The sequence below is a fragment of the Enhydra lutris genome, unplaced genomic scaffold (assembly GCF_002288905.1).
Source record: "Enhydra lutris kenyoni isolate GAN:26980312 unplaced genomic scaffold, ASM228890v2 scaffoldscaffold66, whole genome shotgun sequence".
NCBI classification, from domain to species: Eukaryota; Metazoa; Chordata; class Mammalia; order Carnivora; family Mustelidae; genus Enhydra; species Enhydra lutris.
The window spans coordinates 8976765-8998653 of NW_019154150.1; the positions used below are offsets into that span (position 1 = coordinate 8976765).

The 21889-nt window shown below is 42.1% G+C and overlaps 1 protein-coding gene across 1 annotated transcript in view; it reads left to right on the forward strand.

The window, feature by feature from the left end:
- LOC111159063 (cAMP regulated phosphoprotein 21) overlaps nt 1-21889 on the forward strand; it is a 111474-nt gene that overhangs the window by 54630 nt on the left and 34955 nt on the right. The window contains exons 14-17 of the mRNA XM_022521443.1: nt 697-878; nt 1763-1867; nt 2795-3055; nt 7206-7332. Coding sequence (XP_022377151.1) covers nt 697-878; nt 1763-1867; nt 2795-3055; nt 7206-7332 — 675 coding nt within the window. The remainder of the gene's footprint in view (nt 1-696; nt 879-1762; nt 1868-2794; nt 3056-7205; nt 7333-21889) is intronic.

Genomic DNA, 21889 nt, shown 5'->3' on the forward strand with positions numbered 1-21889 from the left:
CTCCTCAAATAATAGTAATAATAGTAGTGAGCCGTGCCATCATTTCAAAAGGCAAAACAATGTATATTTGCTTCACCATCAGGAGATGATGCTGTGAAGCTTTTATTATGCATCATCTTTAAAACCAGAACCCCTGCGTGCTCCTTGCCGTGTCTGTCTAGAGAAGCGAGGGTGTGGATGTGATCGGTTCTGTTGTGTATCTATCGGTTGAACTGATCACCATTCTGAGCTGATGACAAGGCTGGTGGAAGCAAAGCAAATGTATTGGTAAATAACGTGTAACCCAGTGTAGCCGGAATTCTGTAAAGGGGAAGCAGCCCTATCTCCCAGTGTATGCTAGCTTGCTGATAACAGTGAGGTGCGGGCAGCAAACACGCGGCTTCGCGAAGATTGCTTCTCCACAGGCTTCTCCACTGGTCGCCACTACACAGATGCGCTTGGCTTTAGCAAATCTCTCTGAAGGCAGTGGGTTTATTTGTTGCTTCTTAAACTGCTCTGGGCTCACACCGTTAGCTAGCTTAGCCGGATAGGTCATCAACGGGAAAGCCTTCATGACAGCGAAGGTTCTGGAGTCCTAGATCTCCACCACCCTGCCCCTTTACCTCAGGTTACTTGTTGCGTATCTATCAGTGTGGTTCTTTCTGCTAAAGCAGAGACTGAGAAGCTCACTTGAACCCAGCTGCGATTCCATTGCAGGCCAGCCCTTTGTGAATCCCGACGGAACCCCTGCAATATACAACCCCCCCACCAGCCAGCAGCCCCTGCGAGGGGCGATGATGGCGCCATCCCAGCAACCGCCGCCACAACAGCCTTCTCCTCAGCCCCAGCAGCAGGTGCAGCCACCGCAGCCCCATATCGCAGGCCCACTGGTCACTCAGGTAGGAGCTGGTGGGAAGGCGGGGAGGGGAGGTGTTCCAAGACAGGATCTGCAAAGTCCTCAGAACGGCAAGTGGCGCCTAAGAAAAAGGTGACATTTTTTCATTGGGGCCACTTCTACCCACTCATAAATAAGACCTGGCAGCCCCAGAGCCCTTGAGAGCAGGTTGGTAAGATTTCATCTGGATCCTTCAGTTTAGATAGACATGAAGACCCCACCCAGCAACTTGCGTGGTGAGCACACTGCTCTGGGGAAAATGAATGACAAGTTTTCTCTTAGGTCTAGATGCTATTCTTAGGCATCACGGAGCCTGTCTTGGAGACCGAACCCATAACCTCAGCGAGGCGTTCCTTTCATCTTGATCACTCATTCCCAACACAGACCGAGTGCTCCTGTCCACAAAGGGGTAGTACTGAATGCTTTATCAATCGGACGGACAGAATTCAGTTCCTTCCGAGGTGGCCTGCCTCTTCTTCAAGAGATGTAGAATGAGCTTCCCTTCCTAGAGCAACACACGGAAATAGCCACAGAAAGCTGTAGTGTTCCGAGTAGGTTGCCAGACTGAGCCTCGTTTGTAATTTTTTCCCTTACCTTCAGTCCCTGGTCAATATCTTTAGATCCAGTGGATTTGACTAACAATAATGACATCAAAATTATCGCAGTGACTTCTGAAGGCAGTGTTGACTCTGAGCAAACATGCCTCCTGCAAGGCTGGCTGGCTGTGCTTTGCTTGGCATTGACTTTCCGTTGGTGGCTCTGGAGTGCACTGAGCCGAGGCAACCTGTAGGGTGGTGTAGGTGGTCTGCTTCTGATAAGCCGGACTTCCTGTGGGATTTCCGCTCCCAGTGCTTCCCTGTTACCTGACCAGCTTTTTCTTTCCTCCAGTCGGTGCAGGGGCTGCAAGCTTCCTCCCAGTCCGTGCAATACCCAGCGGTCTCTTTTCCTCCCCAGCATCTCCTGCCTGTGTCTGCAACGCAGCAGTTCCCCATGGTACCGTATTTCATGTGTGCGACCTTTCCCCTGGGAGAGCATGTCCACCAGTTTTATTACCTTCCCGTGCAGAGCTGTGTGATGCTGGATGGGTGCCCTGGGCTGACTGTAAAGGGGCGTTGAGTGAGGGTCTCATTCCAGAACACTGCAACCCCTCTCCAAAATAATGGTTTCCATCCTGTCATCTGTCCCATGTTTGCTGCTTTTGCAATCGGGTACCATTTTAAGAATTTACTGACTGAACAGGGATTGAATGCCCTGGGAGTTAGAAGTCAGAAACAGAGAGACACATGAACTTGGTGTGATGGCTTGGGAAACAGCTGGAAGTCAGTTGAGGTGGTTGTCACTCTGTGCTACTGAGGTGGGGGGTTCCCCAAGCTCCCCAAGCCCCCACTCTCCCTTCCTCTTCCCTTAATGTACTAGGCCCTGTTGGACAACGAGAAGGAACATTGTCCCTAAATTTCAGGCCAGGCCAGTGAAAAATACTCTCCAATATGTGATGACACCATGATGGTTCCCTCACTGCCACAGCCATGGGTGATGGTGATACAACCCTTCTGCCTCTCTCCAGAAGGCAGAGACTTCTGGGAAGTCCCACTGACCTTTCAGGACCAAGGGCACCAAGCCTTCCTTGCCTCAGCACCCTCCCGAGGAGCTCGAACCCTTAGTGAAAAATATAATTATTTGTTTCTATTGAAAGAGGGAGATTTGGTCAAATTGTTTACCAGCTCCCATCCTCCTGAGGATTAAAATCTGTTTCCCTTGTTATGTTCTCTTATTGTTCTGGACAGAGAATTCCTTTCTGTTATTGTTTACAATCTGTGCCCTCCTTTGCCCACAGTGATGAGCATGTGGCCTGTGCCTGCCCCTGTGTGTCTCTCCCATGACTAGGCTGCTCTTGCCAATTTCCTCTTTGTTTCTGTGCAGAGAGACGACGTGACGACACAGTTCACCCAGATGAATCTGAGCCGGCAGTCCTCAGGAGAGACTCCGGAGCCCCCACCTGGTCCCGTCTACCCGCCGTCCCTCATGGCACAGCCAACCCAACAGCCGAGCTATGTCATTGCCTCTACAGGCCAGCAGCTCCCTACAGGGGGGTTCTCAGGCTCTGGACCTCCCATCTCCCAGCAAGTCCTCCAGCCCCCTCCCTCTCCACAGGGATTTGTCCAACAGCCTCCACCTGCTCAGGTGAGTGTGCTTTGTCCTCACACCTGTGACCTATAGCTTATTCGTTGGGCATCCTGACATCAACATTTGCACCGAGTTATCACCAGGTCAACCTGGGTGGCTCTTTCTGGTCCATACTGATATCCCCCACCTACAGAACCTGATCTGTCCTACTCAGCCATTGTGAAAAGCCATGGGGGCTCAGAAAGGATGTGTAATGAAGCAGACCCAGCTTCCCATGATACAGTGGGGGAGGTCCCATTTTCCAGGCTCCTGGTATGGGAGCCACACAGGAGAGCACTCCCTCCCTCACTGGAAGCCCTAGAAAGGGAAAGTAGGAAGGAAGAAGAGAGCTGGCCCCTGAGGGACTTTCAGCTCTCCTCTGCTGCTGCTCTGGAAGTGTATTCTTTCCTTAAGCATTTTCTGGAGCTAATCTGGTGCCCCAGGCAGGAGCTCCTCTATGAATATAAAGGAGGAAGCTAAAGCGGACGTCCACTGTCCTTTCCTCTCCCCAGGGGGAAGCAGAGCTCCTGCATGCTCTCACAGGTAGTCATTAATCATATTTAATTGACTTGAGCATGTAAGACACCACAGATCACTGATTTTTACTGTCTTCTCAAAGACTGATTATCTGTTACTGTTCACCACCAAACATCTCTGGTGCTCTCCTGGGTATCCCTTGCAGAATATTGCAAGTGATTACTGTCAAGATGTAAAATGCACAGAGGCGTTTTCTGGTCCATTTTCAAGGCACACATATCCCAAGCAAATTCCATCCTAATTAAGAAATATTGCATTGGATGAGCTGTTTAAAGTACGGTGTCACCTCTGTATTATTTGTTTCACTGCCTTAACATCTTGAATAAATTATTTTCTTTTCAAGCCATGCAAAACCCTTCACCATGAAATGATTTTCATTCAGTTGTTCATTTTGCTTTGAATGATTAATTAATTGTTCATCTTCAGTTGTCTTCTCTGCAGTCTCACTTCACCAGTAGGATTTAAGGAGATGTGAAAAAATAATTTTAAGTTCCAGAAGAAAGGGCCTCATTAATATATTAATTATTTTGTTAATAAATTAAATACTTTAAGTTTAATTAATGGGAAAAATAGTGTAGCTCTTTTGTCCTAAACTGCATCTCAGAATTCTTACCCGTTTCTGCTATCAAGGAAAAGAGTTGGCAGAATATTTAATTGAAGAATTTTTTTTAAAGGCATTAAAAAAAAATCTTCCTTGATTAATGAATTTCAGTATTAACGCGCTGCAGGAGCAAAGACAACTCAGAACCCTTGGCGTGTCTGCAACAGAAACACTTTCATCCCTTCTTCAAAAGACTTAGAAATAGAAGGGAAGGAGAGTAGAAAAACAAAACCAAACCAAACAGATGTTCATGGTTCATGGTCAGTCTGGCCATGCATGAACTTCTTAGGTACAAGATATATCATATATATAAAAGTCATTGTGAGTTTCAATTTAATAAACATTTTAAAACTTGATTACTCAACTATGGGACAAGGAAAAGAACTCGAGGTACAGTCCATGGGCATATGGAAATGCATGAAATGTACGCAGAATGTCAACCTATTTAATAACTGTGAAGCCAATTTTGTCTGCCATGTCATGTATGCCTTCTGAACACCCCCTAGAAGGTGAAGTAAGAAACACGGATGAGGCAAAGACGGACTTGTAGAAGGTGGTGGGAGAAGAGATTTTTTAATATGGCTTCTTCTTTTTCTCATTTATTTCTTGCCTCTCCTAACCTACTCACTCATATTTTGGTTCTCTGTGTTTTAAAATATACATACTTGGAAGTATACATTTTCTCCTTTTGGGAGTTATGCTTACTCTTTTCTCCCTTCCAACCTTGCATTTGGATCCTTTGAAGACTCCTCCTAGCCCCACTCAGCACCTTCCTCTCTGGGGGAGGATGATGATGAGCCCAGTGCCCATGTCCCATTTGCTTCATGATTGGAAGCTGGAATTGCTAAGAGATGGCCAGTGCTCTGCCTGCGAGAGGTACTGGATGAAGGTTATCAAACCTCTAGCACAGCCTGGCAGGGTGTCAAAGAAGTTAGGGTGGGGGAAAAAAACAAGAACAAAACAGGACCACTGAGTGCTAAAAATTGAGACTCTCCTTTAAGAGGTTATGCTTTCATCCAAACCATTAGTGTTCATCAGGAAATTTTGAAGTGTTTGAACTCTGTCCCTCATCCCTGAAGGTATTTTGTGTTTCATATTGAATGTGAGAGAAGAGACCAAGGACTGGGTAACATATTTCTGAGCTTTCACTGAATCAAGTCACAGATTTTCCAAAAGGAACAAACTGTTATTCTTCCTAAAGAACATAGAAATAAATAAAAGGCTCATGAATAAATTCCATAATAGTTGTTCTTAATTTTAGGAAGCATCTAATGTATAATGGTAGTAATCTTTAATAGCTTCATGATTTGCCAGAGTATAACTAAAACCCATTATTACACTAGGATTCTTTGGGTTTTTGTTGTTATAAACTCCCTTACAAAGAAAGGGAGAAACAGGAAGAAAAAAATAACCATAAACAAAATGTGCAATCAGTTAGTTGCCAAATACTGACCTGTGTTCTCTCAAGACTCATTCAGTACCTTATCCTTGGATATCTATATTGCCAGTCAGAAGTAGAATTCATAATAATTCAGGGAATTGCAAAACCGTAGCTCAACACACTCTAAGTTATCTTTTGTTCCTATGTTATGCTAACATAGAAAAGCATGATAGAAGTGTTTCAGTAGCAAGATTGAGATAAAAAAAGTGTTTCTTATTTGATATAATCAAATCAGAAAGTGAAATACTCATGAAAATCACTGTTCTCAAATACAGGTGGCTTGTAATTTTATTCTGTGTATTTGAGAATAGCACTTGTAGGCTGGTCCTAGTGTACCTCCATTTACACTTTCAAGAAGATGATAGAAGAATGGTCAGAAGGCTGGAGATGAAAAATTATTCAAGATCAGTAAGAGAGCAGCCTTAATATAAATGAACTGAGGTAGGCAAGGAAGACTTTTCAAATCAAAAGACATTTGATTGGAATCTTGTTGGAAGTAATTAGAGTATTTTCAATCATTCCTAGTCATTAGAAAGTGACAGTAGGTGGCATAAACATTATTTTAAACATATTTCCTTCTGTCAGATGGAACATAAATTCTTTTGGATACTGGCACTGTGCTAATCACTCTGCCAAGTGCTTTGATAGACTTGATGATATTTTGAAATTCCAACCCCTGCTTCTTATAGGTTAGCGATTAGCAGCTTTCACATCTCACTTGTGTTTCCATTAGAAGAACAATTCAACTTATATGTAATATTTTAAACTACCATAAACTTTTTGTTGTTGTAGATGACTATTACATGTCCCCCCCCCTTTTTAAAAAGATTTTATTTATTTGTTTCTTTGAGAGAGAGTGAGCGAGGGAGTGAGAGCACAAGGGGGTGAGGTGGAGAGGCAGAAGGAGAAGCTGGTTCCCTGATGAGCAGGGAGCTGGATGTGGGACTCTTGATCCCAGGATGCTTGATCATGACTTGAGCTGAAGTCAGATGCTTAACCACCTGAGCCTCCCAGGCACCCCTGTTTCATTCACTCTTGTTTCATTTTGAAGACACAAAATCCGGTGTTTTAAGACAACAATCGTTGTGTTGCTCAGGGCTAGGTCAGCAACTAACACAGGACTCAGCTGGGGTGGTTCAGCTCTGCCTCAGACGGTCATGGCTCAGACAGCTTGACTGGAGCTGGAACATCCAAGATGGCCTCACTCCCATGCCTAGAATGTCAGCATAGCCTGCCCCCCAGGGTGCCTGTCTTCTCCACATGGCCTCTTTCTCCAGCCGGACAGCAGCTGGCTGTTCCTCCTGTGTGAGCGGAAGTGCAAGTCTTAGGGATCTGGCTTGGCCATGGCATTGGTCAAAGCGAGTCATAGAGCCAGCCCAGATTCAAGGGCTTGGGGAATAGATTTCACATCTTCATGAGAAAGGTAGCATGAACACACACATAGGCCCAGTTGAAGCATTTGCTGGCCAACTTTACAGTCTACTACGATCACAGTACGTCATGAGATGACCATACATATTTTGGATTTTAAAAAAAGGTTGCTTCGTATACATTTCTCACTCCCTGTGGCTTTTCTCTTTCTTCTGCAGATGTCCGTGTATTACTATCCATCTGGTCAGTACCCTACCTCAACCGCACAGCAGTACCGGCCCCTGGCCTCCATTCAGTACAGTACTCAGAGGGCTCAACAGATGTCCCAGGCAGCACAGCAAGCAGGTACTTGTGGTCTGTTTCCCATGTCCTCCTCTAACCCAGGGACTTCTGCATGTAAATCCCTCCGCTGTCCTCTTTGGATGAATATCCAAGCTTGGCTATTTAAATCGCCACATTTCCCTTACCCACACAAGATAACGGAGCGTTGGATTAACTCTGTGTGGAAAAGTAACAGGTGCAAGAAGATGAAGCCCACGTCACTCCAGCACCCCAGACACGCATGCTCAATACAGACTCCATGAATTATTTTTGGATCTTCTTAATTTCTTTTAAAGCAGAGGGCCAACCACATCCTTATCTTCCTAGTTCATACCTTTCCCTCCCCCCCCCACCCCGTTTCAACCTGAAGAAAATCCTCCCCCTGTTCCCAAGGCTAAGGGACCAAATTAGGTTGTTTCCATACCATCCTAAAAAGTACTGTCTTTAGAAGAAGGTCCCGGACACTGCAGCCCATGTCCCGGTGCAACTCTGACTCCATGGCTCGCTTTCTCAAGGGCCACACGCCTCCCGCCCAGAGCTTGGCAGCCACTGTGCAGTGGGAAGGGGGGCCGATACACTGTACGAGAGTGAGTAGCAGGTCTCACAGTGAACCGGTCTCTTTCCCTACTGTGTCACACTCCTAATGGCATGCCAGTGCCCAGAGAGCAGCAGGAACCCAGCAGGGCTGAGTGACTTGTGCTAGGGAGAGGCTTGTGTCCTTCCTGCTGACCACTCTGCAGGGGAAACGGCTCAGTGCCATGCTGAAGACTGCCCGCCTGGGGGACCCCACCTTCCGTAAGTAGGTTGTGTGTGACAGCGGTGCTCCCACTGCCTCCTGATTGGCTCTTCCGCGATCTGAGTTCTACGCTGATTCTATGTATATGCATATGTGATATGTACGTGATATGTGGTATAGACGGGAGATGTGCAATTTTTATTAGTGGACAAAAAGCACAGTCCTGGCCAAGGGTTTACATGAAGAACGGACACCCTGAGACTAGGGTGTCAGATTGGAGAAATGATTCAATTCCTCTGTACTGCAGATGGGTATGTGGCCTTTGGTTCATCTCATGGCCTATTTAAAGTCTGTGGCAGAAAAATTAGAGAAATATATAACTGCCAGCCAAACCTTCTTTTGTTTCAACACTGTAATAGTTTTGGGGAAAAATACACATTGACCTCTGAACTGATTTTACATTTTTATAGTAATAAAAACATGAAAAGTTGATTTTTTATTTTCTTAAAGATTTCATTTCTTTATTGGAGAGAGGGAGAGAAAGAGGAAAAAAAAAGGGGAAGAGGGAAAAGCAGACTCCCTGTTGAGCAGACAGCTTGATGCAGAACTTGATCCCAGGACCCTGAGACCATGACCTGAGCCAAAGGCAGGCACTTACCTGACTGAGCCCCCAGCGGTCCCAACACAGAAGGGTTTAAAGTGATCAGTTATTTTAACTAAAGGGTTTGATAATATTTTCTCTGATTGTTGGAAACTGTTATTATCTCTATCATGTGGTGGTAGCTATGCTGTCAGTTTAGATATATACTAAAGGACGGCTTGCATTCCTCCTGCTAATGTTTGTCAGAGAGTTGATTTATGATTTCCTAGCTACTGGTCCAGAGGCTACTGTGAAGTTTCCCTTTTGGTTACCAATGCCTGTAGAGGAAAGATGCAGCTATCGAATGATACTGATTGACCAAATTTTAGTTTACTGCCATTATTTGACAGTTTCCTAAAGAGTTATTTCAGACCTGTGTTGGAGTATATAGTTCCTAGGCAAGGCATGTGGTTACAAACATTCTGGAACCTACTAAAACCTGAAAACTCCTGATCTGTGTGAGGGCTGAGACAGTTGGATATATACGTTCACTGGGCAACAGATGGAGACTTAAGACAAGCCCCAGTCTCCCCCTAACCCCTCTCCACTGTCTTCATTGATGCACTTCAATATTAGCAAGAATGCTGTGATATTTTTCATCTTTTTAAAAACATTTTGGGAGAATTTAGGGATGCAGAACCTCTCCCCATCTCACAGAGACCTAACTGGCCCCAACTACATCCCATGGCAGCCTGCAGACATTAACTTGTCTCATGCTCCCACATCACCATGGATATGCCACCCCCAAGGCAAGGTAATGACACCATCATTAGAAGGGTGCATTTTAAAGTAGTATTATATCCAAAATAGAAGTGCTTCAGGTATCAAAGAGATGAGTGGAGTTGAGGTGGTCTGTGGGGACTGGGGAGAAGAGAAAAAGGAAATGATGTGTGAATGATATCCCCCTGGAAGTGACAACATAGACATATACATGAGACCTTTGAGCTTTTGAGACCACCACACCCAATATGAGCTGAAAAATCTCAATGCAGTTTCCACCATGATGTTGAATTTACTGAAGGTTTGGGAAGACAGTGTCCCCCGACCTCACTAAGAATCACCTCTGCTAACAAAATCCAGGCCATCCAGCTCATGCCAAGGCTCCATGACAGTATGTAACTACAGCTAGGAGGGCATTTACTGAGTTTAGTGACACTAAGAGAGACTTCCCAAAGGGACACAGTGGTTCTTTGGGGGAGCTGCAGTTCCTGGAGGAGCTGGAAGATAGGCCCTCTCTATCTGTAAAGCAACCTCAGGACCAGAGGTGGGCGGCCCTATCCCACAGTGACATCCTGACTCTCTGGGACCAGACCTTCTCCCACCTTCTCCTGGCCTGCATCGCTGCATCCTGGCCTGCATTAGTGTGGAGCAAATTTGCCTCAGTTATAACCAAATGAGAGTTTAATCCTAGTTTGCTTCTTGGCATTGTTCTTAATCTTTATTTAATGTTCATGAAAATATTTCTTCTTTGTCCCACATTCTTGACCAAATTGAAACCTCTGTAAGTCACGACATCTTTCCTAGGCCTGAAAACTACACACACTGGGTTTTTATAAAGGAAATTGGATAGTCTGCAATTGGCTAAATAGGCCACTTGAATTACCCTGAGGCCCAATAGGGGGGTGTAAATTCTTCCTCCTGGTGATTTTTTGTATTCGACACTGCCAACAGGTGATAGAGGTGCTAAGCCTCTAGAAGGAAGCGTCACTGGTGGGGATTATAAACAAGGGTCGTTAATGTTCAGGAACATTGGAGGACTTAAGTGGTAGATTTGAACATGGTATTGGGATTTTGAAGCTGCATATCCAAGGGAAGTAAAAGCCGTCAATACAGAAGTGTCTCTAATGGGGAAAAAAATGTTGTCAATTTAACATCATCAGGTAACCCCAGTAGTGAAGGAAGATAATTTTCTTTATGAGAGAGTTGTTTAGGACCTGAAGCTGTACAGAAAGGTAGTTACCAGGTTCAAGCTAAAAAGACTGTGGTGTTGAAATCCTTCCAGCCCTGGAAGAATTGCAAGTGAGGTTGTCTCACCTCACTTGCAATGGGAATGGGTTTTTCCCCAGGGGTCAAATACTGAAATGGAGTGCCATGAGCAAGCCTTTCCTTTCATCATCTTTTCAGTTTACTTAGCAGTCAGTTACCATATTGTGTTTAGTTAATACCTATGTTGCTATGGTTTTTTATTCTGGTTTAAAGAACTTTTTTTCTGTTTGTTTGTTTTTAAAGATTTTATTTATTTATTTGAGAGAGTGAGCATGAGCAGGACAGAAGGAGAGGGAGAAGCAGACTCCCCGCTGAGCAGGGAGTCCAACATGGGGCTCCATCCAGGGCCTTGACAGCATGACCTGAACCACAGACAGACGCTTAACAGACTGAGCCACCCGGGCGCCTCGAAAGACATTTTTAAGGCCACAAACTTGTTAGTAGTAATTATAGCCACCATCAGTTAGGTCTCTAAGGGGTTGGTTGCTATGTTAAGTGTTTTCAAACATTGCATTGTTTCATCCCCACCACAAATTTATATGGGAAATAGTAGCTGTGAGTACTCCTGTTCAGAAATAAGTCCCTCAGTGTGCCAGGGCTGATCAGACTGGGAGGAGCACCCAGACTTGCCTGGTTTTAAACCTGCACATTTAATCAGTTTCTCATAATCACATAAACCTAGTTACTAATGTGGCCTTTCTTTACTGTCATGGTTGATCTAGAGAAACGAGCACGTGGAAACTAAGCCCGCAGGCCCATGTCACAGAGGCTGATAGCATCTAATTAATTATCTAAGTATGCACGTTGACTAATAGCAGAACAAATGGGGGACTCTGGACTCGGGCTCCTGACCCCCCACAGACTTTCATATTCCTTTGCAGAGCTTGTCACGAACAGCAAATGACAAGAGTTCAGCTGAGACATTTACGTGCGGATCACATATTGAAAAGAGAGAAAGAAAGAAAAAAAAAATAAAAGAATTTGTCTTGAATCTTATATCCAACTCCAAATTCCCTTTTCAGTTTAACTAAAAAAGAAATATATGTAGCTTTATTCTCCGTTCTCCACAATCTTGCACATGTTCTAAAAGCCACAAAAATGGGCTTGTAAAGTCCTTTATGTTTTCATAAGTGGGCATGTGGGGATGAATAAATCCTGGTTTGGGTATCAGAATACTGATGGCCTCATAAAATCAGTTGGAGAGTGTTCCCTCCTTTTCTGTTTTTTGGAAGGAATTCTGTAAAAATGGTGCTGAATTAAATGTTTGATAGAAACCTCCAGTGACCGTGTCTGGCCTAGGGATTTTTCAGAAGCATTATTTTTTACTTTTTACATGAATATAATTCCTAGAGCCCTTAATTATGACATTTTTATAGTTAAAAAAGTATTCAGATGATGGGTCCCATCTTTGCTGAGTTTTGGTCCTTTGTGGTCATTGAGGAATTGGCTCATTTCTTCTAAGTTGCTGGACTTGCGAATAAAAAGTTATCAGTGGTATTTCTTTATTATCCTTTGGCTGCAGGATATGTTGGGATATCCTGTTTTTTCTTTACTATTGGTGATTTTTAAGTTCTCCTTTCTCAGTTTTGTAAGTCTTGCTAGGTTTATCCGTTTTATTGATCTTTTCAAGGAACTACCACTTTGTCTCATTTATTTTCTCTATTGTTTTATTGTTTTGATTTCATCAATTTCTGTTCTTTTCTTTTTTATTTTCTTCCTTCTGCACACATTAGCTTTATTTTGTTCTACTCTATGTAGTTTCTTGAGGTAGGAAGTGAGATTATTGATGTAGGACTTTTTCTCTTTTCTAATGAGAACATACATGGAGCTATAGGTTTTCTCCATAGCCTTTCTTTAACAAGGTGCCACCTATTTTATGTGTTTTATTTCCATTTCCATTTTCATCCGTGTGTGTGTGTAATTTTTTGTGAGATTTCCTCCTTGATCTATGGATTAGTTAGAGGTGTTTTGTTTAATACCCAAGTGTTTGGAGGTTTCCCTGTTGTATTTCTGTGATTGATTTTAGACTGATTCCGTTGCAGTAAAAGAACATACTCTGTATGATTTCAACTCTTAGAAGATTGTTGAGGTTGGTTTTATGAACCAGGATATGGTCTAACTTGCTGAATGCTCCATAAGCTCTTGAAAACAATTGGGTACTCTGCTGTTATTTGATGGAAATGTTCTAGACATGTCAATTAAAACCCTGTCAGTTTATTTTGTTGTTCAGATCTTCTACATTTTTGCTGATCTTCTGCTTACTAGTTCTATCTGTGGCTGAGAGGTGATATTCACAACTCCAATTATAAGACTTCCTACAGTCCTGACCTGAATCTTAAGGCCAAGGTTACCCTCAATTTCCCTGAAGTCCAAGGATGCGAGGGAGCCTTTGAAGTTATTCAAAGCATGTTATCATTTGTTGTTTTTCTTTTTTTTTTCCCCCTCAAATACTTAATATATGTTTGATTCCCTAGAAAAAGGTGACAGTATTCCTAAAAATAGTCTGGAAGGTAAGGCCCTATGACCAAGGAGGTTTTGGTCAGCTGTTCCCAGACACTGTTGCCTACATCCCTTACTTGCCAGGCTTCCAGTACTTTGCTTAATGACAGTGATATCTCTTTAGGTTAAGGTAGAAGAATAATGTAGATTGCTGTTTAAAACAGGCAGCCCAACAGTGCTGCAGGAGAACCTCAATTCTTAAATGTCATTGAAGTAGAGCAATAGAAAGATAGAAGGTGGCAGAGCAGAGCAGGAAAGGGGGTGGGGGGGACAATGCTTTGTTTATAACGCATTTATAACTGCAGAACATCCTTTGGTGTAGATTCTGAAAACTCTGGAGATGCCACTTACCTCTGCTTTTTAAATCCTTTTCCTGGCCCCCTCCCCACTCCCAACCATCTGCTGAGTGCTTCATTTTGGGTAAAAACCAGTTTCATAGAGCAGTTTCCATAAAAATGTTTTGCTTTTCAAATTACAGCTCAGAAAGAAACCATGAAAAAGAAATCTTAAATAATGCATCATATTGCAAAAGCCCAGACAGCTTTGGGGGGATTCCTTAAGCCTACTTAGTTTACTTCTGCTCCAGTCCTGTCAGGACTCTGGGTTGGGTAAATGACGAGCCAAACCGCCTGGCAAAGCAGAGTTGGAATCCTTTCTGGAGACAGTGACAGAGGTCTTGAAAATGGTTTGAGTCACTTGATTCACTCTTTCACTTGTATTTAACATCAGCCTCACTTGGATTCTCTCTTACACTCTGCTGAACAGCCATCCTGAGGTATGAATAGTAGAGACAGAATTTAAATGCTTAGTTTGGTTAAATGAGGAAACCGAGGAAGGTCAGCCTCCTGCCTGGTGTGGCATCTTTCTTCTCCAGCCGGAAAGGGTGGGGGGAGGGGGCTTCTAGTACCTCAGTCTTTACAGATTCAGTGACAAACATCGGTTTCAGAAACCCAGCAGGCTTGCTCAGTGTGACCAATTCTGACTTGTGAGATTCTGCCTTTGGATATTTGAACTTAGTACCACGGGCACATTATATGGAGAGCGTGCAAACGAGAGTAAAATAATATCCAGAAAACTTTGGAAACATGTTATCACCCCTCCCCCTTCCTAAGGCAGAAATTGGAGCTTCCACACCTCTCAGAGTATCATTTTTTCTCTGTCCTGTTAGAGAATCAGGAAACAAGCTCTGCAACAGCCTTCCTATTGTCCAGTTGATGAGAGAGAAGAATGACGGATACAGATAAAGAACGTCTGCAATAAATTAAAAATATATGTAAACAAAGAGCATAGAGAAGTACACTGAGGGAGGAGAAAACCAGGTCAGGGAATGTAGATCTTGTTGGTTTTATTTTGCTAACTGATAATAGGATAACAACCTATTCCAGGAATCTTTAGGGACACTCTGACCTTTAGGATATAGATTGCATTGATTCAAACCTCCTTTCTACATAGGCAGAAAACCTTTGGTGTGCAGGGAGTTCTTCACTGAAGGCTTGTAGAATTGCAGGGTTCAGCCTGTCAGAAATACTAGCTATATAACAGGCCATTGGATTTTTCCATGCCTCTCTGGATTCCTGAGAAGAGCTTGTAAATGCCATTCTCAGCCCCTCCCCGTTGAGGGTGTTTAAGGGAGCGTTACTGTGGTTAGTGCTCCCTAAACTTTAATGAGCATATATACCAACAAGGATCTTGATCAAATGCATATTTTGACCTCAGTAGTTCTGGAGTGAGTCCCGAGATTCTGCATTCCGAGCACACTCCCAGGGGATGCTGACGCTAATGGCCTGCCATCTGGAGAGCAATGTCATAGATAGCAAATTTTTAATCATGGCTGGTCTGTATGTAAGCTGTTGCAAAGGGAAAGAACCTACCCACATTCACTCTTTGATTTGACATTATTTATACTTTAGGCAAGAATTAATACTTCATAGTTAGTATATGACTCTTACGAATTATAGCTAGTATTTAGGATTAGTGCATTAATGTTTACAGATCCAAATTTTGAGATAGAAAATAAATATAACATGATTGCACAACACAGAAGGCACTCAGAAGTGTTGAAAGAATGAATAATGTGTGTACTTCTTTTCAAGTTAGCATGAATGTGGAGGGTTAGGTGGCTGTGTGTATGTGTCGTGGTGTGTGAATTTGAGAGAGAAAGAGAGAGAGAGAAGAGAATGTGTGAAGATTGAGAAGGCTAAATGGAAACCTCTCAGTTGTTCATCTCAAACGTGAATAAGAACCAAACTGTAGTTAAATGTTTTAAAATCAGATAGAGAGACAGCCCAACAAACCAATCCATAGCAACAAACAAATACACACATTTTTCAAAGATCAGACATTTGCCCAAGGAATAGGTCAGAGACCCTTTGGCTGCATTCAGGGGGATAGTATGTTTGGATTTGTGTACGCTTAGCAATTTAGGAGTTTTTATAAATTTAAAGGAATAATGTTCCCATCAACACTCATTTCAACTGATTAGTTTTAAAAGTGTTCAGATGGCAGGGAAGACCCAGTCCCTGAAAATTGCTCATAGGACCCTCTGTTCAAGGCAGCTCTTTCCTTCAATCACTTAGCTCCTTTTTGAGTGTTTAACAAAGGAATGGACTCGGAGGCTCTCTGGCAGAAAGATGTCATTATCTGTGACACATGTATGTTTGAAAATAGACCAGAACCACAGCTCCTTTCCTGATAGGCCTGCATGGAAGTTCAATAAACAGTGATATGTTTAGCTTTTTGCTTCTTGTAGTAGTACTGTTTTTGTTGTGATAGAATATTGTTCATAATAACATCTCCTAGTAGGAAAAAAGATTATTGTCTCTTTAATGTTGTTCTGAAACACATTTGGGATGGGGCAAAATGTACCTTAATGGAATCTATAAATTTATTTAACCAGAGCACTTGTGTAAAGTTGACAGTGAATCCTGCATTTTTAGCTTGACTTATTAAGCAGTGTCAATGCAACTGAGAGTTTTACCTCTGAAAAAGCACTTCTCTTTCTTTGTTCTTATGGTATTCCTCCCCTTGACTTTCTTCCCCTTGGGTATGGGTGAAGATGGGAAGAAGGACCATCAGAGCTAAAGAAAGAATTTGGGATACCAGTGTGACCAATAAGACACATTAATTTCTAGACAGTGGGATTTTCTTTTTTAATCTCAAATGGCCTTCTCCAAACTTAATGGTTTTAAAAAATATTTATTTGTCTAGTTATCCTATGTATAATTTACATATATTTTAATGCTTAAAGCCTTATTAATCTCTCTATATATTTTTAAATACATTTTTAAAAATGTATAACCAATAACCACTCAGAGAAGCAATGCAGAAATTGTTACACTTGACCACTTGAAGAAGCCATTCGTACCCTGGGTGTCTGCATTATTATGTTACTAAAAGCAGAGGGGGTCGATTATCAAAGAGTTGCATGAGGACTTAATTGTCTGATTTCTGTTAACATCAGTGGAAATCACATGGATAAATCCTTGCGGAACATGCTGTTCTGAAAAAATGAGTCTGGAAAAGGTTTCTATGGAAATGTTCATGTGTTTCTTTCATTAATTGTTCTAATTATTCCATTTACAGAAATGGGAATGAGAAGTATTAAGCTGAGGTTATGAGAAAGGTTAACATTATTAGGAGCAATAATAGGAATCATGCTATTTTTAGGTTTGAAAGCCGCATAGGTAACCAAAACAGTATAGATGACCAGGTTCCCTCTGTCCCCTAGGAGGTTATAGTAAAAGGGATTTATTCAGCATGTTTCTAAGAGCTGCTTTGGCACTTTGCATTTTATGTACCTTTTGGTGTTTACGTACTCATTTGTTATGCAGTTAAGCACTACTGGTGTGCTTAGGATTTCCGCTTTTCTGCAAAGACAGGGAGTAAGATCATAAAATTATCTTTTATATTTTTTTGTATTATGCAGCCCAAAGAAGCAGTAGTTTGTTAGAAAAAATAAATTTTTGGTTTAGAGATGACAAGGAAAGAAAGGTGGCAAAAAAAAAAAAAGCACACAAATTGTGGGTTTTTTTTTCCCCAAAATTCTAACATTCCTATACAGCTTTCCTAAGAAAGACTATGAACTCTAGAAAAATGTTAAGAACCCAAACTACTAGTTTCAACTGGTCAGGTTTACCTGATAGTTTCACTGAACTAAAGGAAGAGAAGTTAGGATATTTTGTTGCGCATGCAATCTTGGTCTATCCTTTCAATTTTCTCCTCCTTTACTTTCTTGTTAATTTGTTGCCAGTTTCTTGTTAATTTCTGCAGTGAGCTTTGCCTTCATCTACAAATTGCTTTATTTTTTAGCCCCTCCTTTCTTTGGAAGCACTTTGTTGTTTTAGTTCTTCATAGTATTCATTTCTTCCCCATTTCCAAATCTGTCTTCTCATTTATTTACTTTCTATCTTTAATTCTCTGGATCTCTCTCTCTCTCTCTCTCTCGGTTTTCTTCCTTCTTTCCTTCCTTCCTTCTTTCCTTCCTTCTCTTTTCTTTCTTTCTTTCGTTCTTTCTTTCTTTCTTTCCTTCTTTCTTTCTTCCTCCTTATAATAAACATGCTTTTCACTCTAAACTCTGGGTGGTCTTCATACCATGCTTTAGTTGTCTTCATTTCTTCTCATTTTAATTTATTAAGCTTATTTCTTTCCATTCCACACACTCTTTTCCATTACAAGATAGAACACCTCATCCCTCTGGAGATATTCATGATCCAATGATTGAGAAGAATATGCTGGGTTTCCCGCATCCTTCTGAAAAGAGAGCACCCAGAGCTCTAAACCGTCTCCTCTCCACCTTGCTGTCCTTAGAGCCAACATAAAGTTACACTCAGCATTGGTGACTTCAAACTTGGAAATTCATAGTGATAAAAAAGTGAAGAGCATCTTGAAGAATGTTATTTTTATTTTTTGTTTCCCAAATTCAGTGACGTGGTGGTGCCCACAGGAAAATTGTCAGGCTTCTCGACGGTGTTTAAATTTGCTCCTTTAGATCATCAGCAAAAGAACAGACTCTAATCACCCACTCCAGCCCTGAAATGCCATGGGCCTTCGGAGTCCATGAGAATGGTTCATAAACATCGTAGTTCAGAGCAGCAATCTCTATAACCCAGGAAGGCTATAGGATTTTATGAGCCTAGGAGAACTAGTAACATTCTAGAAGAAACACCTGTGTCTCACATACCCTCTTAGTGCCAGGTCGTGGGGGAGGGGTCACATGCTTACAAGTAGGGTCACTAATTGATTCAGCTGTTAGAGCGTGATTCCATGGTGCAGGCATTTCTGCACATCTGTTCATTGGAAGAGCATGTCAGCTATGCTCCAGCCTTCACACTTCAGCTCTCGTCCAAATCCCTGAAGCTGCCCTGGGCTTGCCTCTGTGGTCTCTCCCAGGTGCTTTTCCCAGTTGCCTTCTACCGTCCCTGGCCACCGTGCTGGTTTTGATGCCCTTCAAGGATTGCTACCAATCCCTAATTGCCTACTGACCTCTTCTTCCTGATTCCCTCCCTGCTTCCTTGAAGGCACCTAGAGACTCATTATAATTGAATTTTTAACATTCTCCCAGATGCTCTTACTCTTGTGTTTTATTTTTATTTTTGTATTAGGTCCAGCACCATTGCACTTCTCATGAGCCATGTGGGTCATAATTGTTTTGAGAATAAGAAATTAGTGGTAGAATGAGGGGCCAGAATAGAGCCCCAAATGCACTTTGCAAGGTAGTGGAGTGGAGCACATGTTCTAAGCTATTGTAAGAGCGTGCTGTGGAATTTGCCTGCCAGCTCCAAGCCGGCATTGTGTGCACCGTTTTCCAAGGATAACAACTTGCCGGTATCACTCTAATTACTCACCTGTGCGCAGAGAGTGTGAAGACTATGTGGTATTGCACTACGGAGATCAGAAAGCAGGAGGCGCTCTTCAGTGCCTCTTGATGGATGCCTTGGTTTCCCCAATTGAGACTAACTAGATCTATCTGGTCAGAAAGGCTCAGCTCCTACTGCGGAGGTGACTCAAAAAGAACAATCCAAAGTGTGAATCAGAGACAAGAGCTCCTGCCTTGCTGAAAATTGTGCTAAGAATTAGGAGGAAGAGAAGATTGCTTTAATGGGTAATTTTTGTTGTTTTCTTCTGCACATGTAACTTTTACAAACTGTCCAAACAACACAGTACTTGCAGTAAAGGATGTTTTTAAAAAAGACACAAAAACTCCATGCCAACACAATAATGGGTAATTTTTGCCTCCTCTTTTTCTGCCATTGAGCTTATGTATGTACACATGATACACACATAGATGTACTGCTATCATCGATCATGCCACTTCCTTATAAATATAGCATTTTTATTCATTCAAAACTCACTTTACACTTGCACGTAAACTGATTCTTCCCACATTTCTATGACATGGACATTTTTAGAAGTAAAATTGTATGTGCAGATGACACGCATATTTACATAAAAAATTCTAAATAGTGTACAAGACAACTACTAGAATTCATTAGGGAATTTAACTGTATTGCAGAATATAAGGACAATATACGTGAATCAATATTTAATATACAATATTGTTATATACTGGCAGAAAACAAATGGAAGATTTAAAAATTCAATTTGGAATAGTGTGTGACATAATTTGAATAGCAGTGATGGCAATCACTCTCCTCCCAACTTTGCAGGCCCAAGGGGTCCACGGCATTCCCTCAGTCACTGGGAAGTGTTCCCAGTGAGCCCCAAACACCCCACAGAGTCTTCTAGAATAATAGCAATTATAACATGAAATGTTCCTCAAAACAGTCCTTGCATTCCTGATTTCTCCTTCAGAGAAAAAGTATATAAGGAATGAAGGGGGGGGGGGACTAAAGCTTTCAAATCTCTCATTTATCTATCTTATTTAACTTCTGTACCCAACAAATATTTCATAATAAAGTGTTGTTATTGGCTTGCCGCTGCTCTCCCCAAGCAGGGAGGACTCCACAGCAGTTTCAAGGTATTTTTCCACCTTCTGCCAAGGGCTTTTGTCTTTTTAATGTTCCATTGTTAAAACTGATCCAATTCAAGGAGCTCATACTCTTTGAGTTGGAGTCTATCTCAAGTGGCTCTAGGAATGTGCCACACAAAGGAGACGGTTTCCTTGGCAACAGGACTGTGGCAAGAAAAAAAAAAAATCAGTGGAAACCTTTGCTTCCTACCTCCTTCCCTAGCACCCCTCAGCACTGCTGTTTGCCAGGCACAGAAACTACAACCGAGTGTCAGCTCTTGATCAGCTAACCACTGACCGCAAGGTACCACTGCCAGCCCCTGGCTCTGTTTCCCCATCAGGAAAACGGTTCAGCTGTAAAATGGGCCTTTTCTCATGATTGCCTTTAGCTGGTCTTTTTTAGACATTTAAAAATAGTGAAAGGGGAAACTGGGTTTTAAGATATCCATGTGTGTGTGTGTGTGTGTGTGTGAGAGAGAGAGAGAGAGAGAGAGAGAGAGAGAGAATGTGATTGTCGTAATGAACTGAATTTAAATGACTGGTAGCACTTACTTTTACATTTATTTTCAGTTCCTGAAATTTGCATCAAAGGTGTTTTTAAATCTCTGGCAGGACATAATGGCATGTTTGGTGACTGCTGTGAAAATTAATGTATTAATTTGGCAATACTCATGACATACTTATTGAGTATACTTCTAAATTAGCTCCCATAAACCCAACATGCCTTTCTCCCTGCTATTGAAAACAGTAAGGCAAAGAGAGACCTGTGAATCTATAGATAGGTAATCTATGAAGCTTAATTTCAGAGACATCATTCAGTACGCATGGGGATTAACTAATGTGATTTTTAATTCTGAGTTCTCACTGTGTGCCAGGTTATCGATAAAACCATATCAGGAGCCAAAGCTCTACCTCTTCCCATTTCCACTTTATCCCTCTTCTTTGTATTTTTTTCCTTCTGAGAACAATGAAAGAGACTCTGAATACTGTACAGTTGTTGATTTCTAAATTATTCTACTGCTGAGCTGGTCAGTTATTCAAAGATATTCAAGGGACTGTAGGCTTCACTTACTTTTCTGGGTAATTGAGCCACCTCTTCCGCTTGGAACTTTAGGAATTTAAGAGTTTGCCTATAGTTTAGCCTCTTATTCAAGCACCAGTCTTCAGCCCAAGTTAACAAAGCTCAGAGAATTAGAATCTGCTTTGTTTGTGTGTAAGGGTTTGGAAGAGGGGAGGGATTGTGTTGTAAACAGCTGACTTTTTTTTCTGACACTTACGGGGTCTAGAAGTCCAGGGTCAAGTTGTCAGGCAGCTTTGGTTTCTTCTGAGTCCTCTTTCCTCGCCTTACAGAAATCTGCCCATTTTTTCCAAAGTGAAGAATTGAGGAGAGATATTAAGGTGGGAAACCTATGTGCTTTGCCAAAGCGTTCTTAACAGTGTTGTCAGTAAGTAACACGAACACGTTGTATTGTTTTACCATCAGCTGGAATTAACCAGAACAGAAACAGCATTTCTGTGTTCCTTCTCATTTGAGCCACTCTAATGTTGCAGGAATTACATTATACCTTTAGGAGCTAGATGGCATACATTAAACCTCACATTGTGTCTGTGTGTGTTTATAAATGGAGATTAAAAACCTAAAAAGGGCATGCTGGTGTTTATTCAAGAGGCTGAATACACAGAGTAAAACACAGAGTAAAAAGACACCAAGAGCTTTCTTTCTTATTCTTTTTTTCTTCCCTTTGTGGTTGTT